Source organism: Triticum dicoccoides, chromosome 4A (assembly GCF_002162155.2).
Source record: "Triticum dicoccoides isolate Atlit2015 ecotype Zavitan chromosome 4A, WEW_v2.0, whole genome shotgun sequence".
Classification (NCBI taxonomy): Eukaryota; Viridiplantae; Streptophyta; class Magnoliopsida; order Poales; family Poaceae; genus Triticum; species Triticum dicoccoides.
This window is the reverse complement of record NC_041386.1, coordinates 736,507,948-736,513,920: the sequence shown is the minus strand read 5'-3', so window position 1 is coordinate 736,513,920 and position 5,973 is coordinate 736,507,948. Positions and strand designations below refer to the sequence as shown.

Genomic DNA, 5,973 nt, shown 5'->3' with positions numbered 1-5,973 from the left:
GGCGACGGCGACGAGGAGCAGCGTGGGGGCGTCGGGGCAGAGAAGAAGTGATTTTTGCAAAAACTGCCAAGTGTTTCTTATATAGCAAAGGCATTGATCCCGGTTCGTGGCACCAATCAGGACCAATGCCACCCTTTAGTCCCGGTTGGTACCACCAACCGGGACCAAAGTCTCTTTTCAGCAGCACAAAGGGCGGGAAGCAAAGGCCTTTGGTCCCGGTTGGTGGCACCAATCGGGACTAAAGGGGGGGGCATTGGTACCGGTTGGTGCCACGAACCGGTACCAATGCCCCCCTTTAGTCCCGGTTGGTGCCACCAACCGAGACCAAAGGCCCCTGTGTTGTCCGCGTCACGACCAAAGTTTAGTCCCACCTCACTAGTTGAGAGGGGCGCGCAGTGGTTTATATGCCCCACTGCCGCACCCCTCTCGAGCTCCTCTTCATTCCAGGCTTACGGGCCTAATTGTACTGCTATGCCTGATGGGTCTTCTGGGCCTTCTGCGGGCCTGAATCCTGGCCCATGGATGGGTTTCTAGTCGTATTCAGGCCGTGGTGGCCCAGTTGCTGGCAATTTTTTTACTTTATCCAAGTTTTTTTGTTTTCTTTTTTGCTTTATTTTTTATGTTTCTACTTACAACAAAATACTTATTTATTTTATTTTGTTTATAATTATTTATTATTTTTATTTTATGATAATTCTTTTTGCTATTAAAGTTTCTAACAAAAAAAGTTCTTTATGAAAATTCTTTTTGCTTTTAATGATTTTGAACAGAAAATACTTTGATAATTTTAGTTGCATCAAGTTTATATAATTTTAGTTTCAATAATACTAGAGGTTGCTTATAATGTTTTGAACAGAAAATACTTTGATAATTTTAGTTCCATAAATTTTATTTATGTTATTAAAGTTTATGTTTGTTATTTTCTTTCTACTTATCTATTTTATTAAAGTTTATATTATTTTGTTTCAAATTACTTTTTTATTTTATTTTGTTTCTGACTTCATTTGTTATTTTTCATGCATTTACTGATCATTTTGAGCTATAAGACCATGAAATTGAAAAGCATTTGAAATGAACTCTGAAAAGGTTTCAAGTTGGCATGGTATCATCATTTCACCCACATAGCATGTCTAAGAAAGTACAGAGGGTTACGGCAAAAACTGGATGCACTTCGTGTACAAAACGGATAATCTCTTTCGAAGTATCAGGGTTTCATACGGAAACTCGTCTGTTACAAAGGGATTTCATTTTTTGAACTTATTTGAACTCGATAGTTTTTTTGTGTTCAAAATGCACCATTCAAAGCCACATCATCAATTTACAACCCTTTCTGACTTTATTTGTTATTTTTCAAGCATTTACTGACTATTTTGAGTTATGAGACCATGAAATTGAAAAGCATTTGAAATGAACTCTGAAAAGGTTCCAAATTGGCATGGTATCATCATTTCACCCACATAGCATGTACGAGAAAGTAGAGAGGGTTACGACAAAAACTAGATGCACTTCATGTACAAAACGGACAATCTCTTTCGAAATATCAGGGTTTCATACGCAAACTCGTCTGTTACAAAGGGATTTCATTTTTTTGAAATTATTTGAACTTCATAGTTTTTTTGTGTTCAAAATGCACCATTCAAAGCCACATCATTAATTTACAACCCTTTCTGACTTCATTTGTTATTTTTCATGCATTTACTGATTATTTTGAGATATAAGACCATGAAATTGAAAAAGCATTTGAAATGAACTCTGAAAAGGTTGCAAGTTGGCATGGTATCATGATTTCACCCACATAGCATGTGCGAGAAAGTAGAGAGGGTTACGGCAAAAACTGGATGCACTTCGTGTACAAAACGGACAATCTCTTTCGAAGTATCAGAATTTCATACGGAAACTCTTCTGTTACAAAGGGATTTCATTTTTTTTTGAACTTATTTGAACTCCATAGTTTTTCTGTGTTCAAAATGCACCATTCAAAGCCACATCATCAATTTACAACCCTTTTTGACTTCATTTGTTATTTTTCATGCATTTACTGATTATTTTGAGCTATAAGACCATGAAATCGAAAAGCATTTGAAATGAACTCTGAAAAGGTTCAATTTGGCATGGTATCATCATTTCACCCACATAGCATGTGCATAAAGTACAGAGGTTTACGGCAAAAACCGGATGCACTTCGTGTATAAAACAGACAATCTCTTTCGAAGTATTAGGGTTTCATACGGAAACTCATCTGTTACAAGGGGATTTCACCCACATAGCATGTGCAACATATAGCTCTCCGGAGCATATAATTAAACCAGACATTGAAATTATGTAAAAAAAATTAATGCAAAAACAAATGCGATCATAATTGCAACCAAGGTAACAACAGATCCAACTGCATAATGATACCAAGCCTCGGTATGAATGGCATATTTTCTAATCTTTCTAATCTTCAACCGCATTGCTCCATCTTGATCTTGTTATCATCGACTACATCCGCAACATGCAACTCCAATGTCATCTCCTCCTCCTCAATTTTTCTTATTTTTTCCTTCAAGTATTTTTTTTCTTCTTCAACTAAATTTAACCTGTCGACAATTGGGTCGGTTGGAATTTCCGGTTCAACCACCTCCTAGATAAATAAAATTTATGTCATGTTGGTCGGTATAATTGTCATAAACAATAAATGAACCAAATAGTTATCAAAAGATAATATATACCACATCCGAATCATAAACAGGACAAGGGCCGACGGGGGCGGATACCAAAACCATCGCACTATATAATAACAAGAAATAATAAAAATAAGAAAATTAGACAAGTATCTATCTGAAGTAAGAATTTTTTTTCTTTCAGAAAGAAGATAAGAACAAGAGGCTCACCACGGTGCCGGCGACGAGATCGGCGCGGGCGATCGACGGCAATGAATACGGGGACAGGATGTGATGGCCCGCTAAACCTAGACAAATCTTGACAAAAATGGAGCTCGAAGGTCGAGTTTCGAGAGGAGAACGATTAACTAGCGTGGCTCGGACATTTTATAGAACACCTCATGTGCATAGGAGGTGAGCTAGAGCACCCAAACGCCATCCCTTCGCCGGCCAGAAAAAACAGAGCACTGTGGAGTGCTCTGCTGTGGCGATGAGGTATATATAGGCAACTCATTTGTTCCGGTTCGTGATAAAAATCGGGACTAAAGCTCAGCATTCTGTCCCGGTTCAAGCCACGAACCGGGACCAATGGTTGTGGGTCAGGAGCGAGGACCATTGGTCCCGGTTCGTGCCAGAAAACAGGACAAATGGGTCCATACGAACCGGGGCCAATGCCCACGAGGCCCCGGCCGGCCCCCTGGGCTCACGAACCGGGACTAATGGGCTGGCCAGACCCGAACGAGAGCCCTGTTTTTTACTAGTGCTAATAATCCCCACTCGTGATTATCCCCAAAAAATTACAATGGCTCCCGGTGATATTTACAATGTCTTGGTTTGTGTATGCTGTCTAGGTTTTTGTATTCCAATGACCTGCATGCATGTGTAGGGACACTTTCGTTGCTGTCCAACAAAGCCACGTTTAGTACAAGGCCATGGTTCCCGTACGTACGGTCCTACCTACGCATGCTGCTGCCATACCGACAAACACACAAGTCGTTTCCTTCGTCGCTTTCCTCATCACATTTCAGTGTCCACAATGCGCAATTAATGCATAGTTAATTTGGAATCAAGATCAAGATCAAGATCAAGATCATGGGGAAGACGACGAACAGATTTTCACGAGGTAGAAGATGGAGACCCGACTGTTCCTTTTCTATCCGATGACGAGGAAAAATTGACTAACCAAAAACTCAATTCAGTCGAGTGCCCACTAGACATTCCTACATATATGTTTTTTTCCAGATTCAAATACCGACTACATATGAAGCAAAATGAGTGAATCTACACTCTAAAATATGTTTATATACTAATATATGTCTGTATGCAGTCTTTATTAATTGAACATCTCTAAAAAGAGTTATATTTAGGAAAGGAGAGAGTAGTATAATATGTATTGATATGCCGATAGTTTATGCCTGGGCGACATCCACTAGATAGCTAGCCAGTATACCTTGTATAAATAGGAGTAGCTAGTTTGTGTAGGTATATACAGTGTAGAGATATACAGGCATGGCCGTGGCAGTGAGAGGAGCAATGGGAGCTTCACTTCTTTTTCTTCTTCTCCTTCCTCTGGCTTGGGCGCCTGTCTCATCGGCCGCCGTCGGACCGTTTCCCAAGACCGGCAAGTTCGTCACCAACAAGTCCATCAAGGATGACATGGAAGAGAGGGTGCAGCGGCGCCTCGGCCAGCGCAAGGACGGTCAGCCGACGGGCTGCGCGGCGGAGGAGAGCTACCGCCCCTTCATCTTCGACCTCTCCGTCGGGAGCTCGCCGCAGCAGACCCTCCCTGTCATCATGGACATCAACAGTGACCTCACCTGGGCGCAGTGCGAACCCTGCCCCTCGTGCCAAACGCTCTCGCCGCCGCCGACGCCCACGTTCCGTCCCGCGGACTCCAAATCTTTCGTCGAGGTCGGCTGCGCCACCCAAACTTGCGAGCGCATGAGCTACCACAACTGCACCGGAGACGACATCTGCAGGTATAGAACGGGCTATATGTCCGGCTTCCTCGCCACCGATACGTTCAGCTTCGGGAACATCACCGGACCGGGACATACGGACGTACCGGGCATGGTGTTTGGCTGCAGCGGCAACATCACTTTGCCAGAGCTCGACGGCGTCTCTGGCTTCGCCGGCTTCAGCAGGGGGCCCCTGTCCCTCGTGTCGCAGCTCAACATCTCCAGCTTCACCTACTTTATCGCGCCTCCCGATGACGCCGCCGGGAAGAGCTTCGTCAGCTGGAGCTGGGGCGGCGCCACCGACGACGATGCCACCGTGGCCGCGGGCCAGGCGACGAGTACGACTACGGGGGGCAGGGGCACGAGCAGCACGCCGTTGTTGGCCGCCACAAAAACCCAAAACCTACAAAACCCTTACTGGTATTACGTCAATCTCACCGGTGTGCAGGTCGACGACAAGCTCCTGACCGCCATCCCGGCGGGGACCTTTGACATCCCGCGTTCCGGGGGGGTGTCTCTCAGCACCTTCCTTCCCTTCACTTACCTTGTGGAGGACGCGTACAGGGTCGTGAGGCAGGAGCTCATGAGCAGGGTCCAGTCCGAGGGCGTGGCTCCGGTGAAGGCCTCAGACGACGATGATGGGAAGCTGTGCTTCCTCACGGAGGACTTTGCCAACACCAAGGTTCCAACGCTGGCGCTCCTGTTCGACGGCGCTGACGCGGCCATGGAGCTCAAGGTGGAGAACTACTTCTTAGCCTCTGACGACGGGAACACGTGCCTCACCATAATGCCGTCGACCGAGCACATGCAGGGCTCGGTCCTCGGCAGCATGCTCCAGGCGGGCAGGAAAATGACCTACGAGATCCACAGTGACGGCGGCGGCGTGCTGACGTTCGAGACGTTCGACAAGGCAGCGGGGGCGCCCGAGAAGGCAGCAGGTGCGCCCGCGCCGGCGAAGGTGCCGCTCATTATCGTGATAATAATGGCCACTCTTCTTATCTGGGGGCTCCTCTAGTTCTGTAACTCCAGGTAAAAAATAACTTGTGCTGGGCTTCTGTCTGTGTTTCCTAAACTACTAGCTGGAGAGGGCAGTTAAATTATTTGTGGCTGATATGTAGTACGTACGACGAGGTGAGGTAGCGCGCCGGTGCATGCATGTGGTGTGCACGTACCAAAGTCGGAGTCGGAGCCCTCTCCCATCCGTACTCGCGAAAGGTCAAACGACCCTTGTTGCGTTGATTCTCAAAAAAAAAACGCCATTATTAAGGGACCAGCTTCAAAAAAAAAAAACTAAGGGCGCCTGAGGCAAAAACACAACGGAAGGATGAGATCGACGTAGCCAAGGGGCTATCCGCGGGGGTCGCCATGACTGG

General features: G+C 45.7%; 1 protein-coding gene across 1 annotated transcript; it reads left to right on the top strand.

The window, feature by feature from the left end:
* The first annotated feature begins 4,151 nt into the window (after positions 1-4,151).
* LOC119284344 (aspartic proteinase nepenthesin-1-like) lies at positions 4,152-5,615 on the top strand. Its single transcript, XM_037563507.1, has one exon. The coding sequence runs from the start codon at positions 4,152-4,154 to the stop codon at positions 5,613-5,615; it is 1,464 nt and encodes a 487-aa protein (XP_037419404.1).
* The last annotated feature ends 358 nt before the right edge of the window (positions 5,616-5,973 follow it).

Coding starts and splice junctions, on each gene's coding strand:
- LOC119284344 (XM_037563507.1), top strand. CDS start 4,152: ATGGCCGTGGCAGTGAGAGGAGCAATGGGAGCTTCACTTCTTTTTCTT.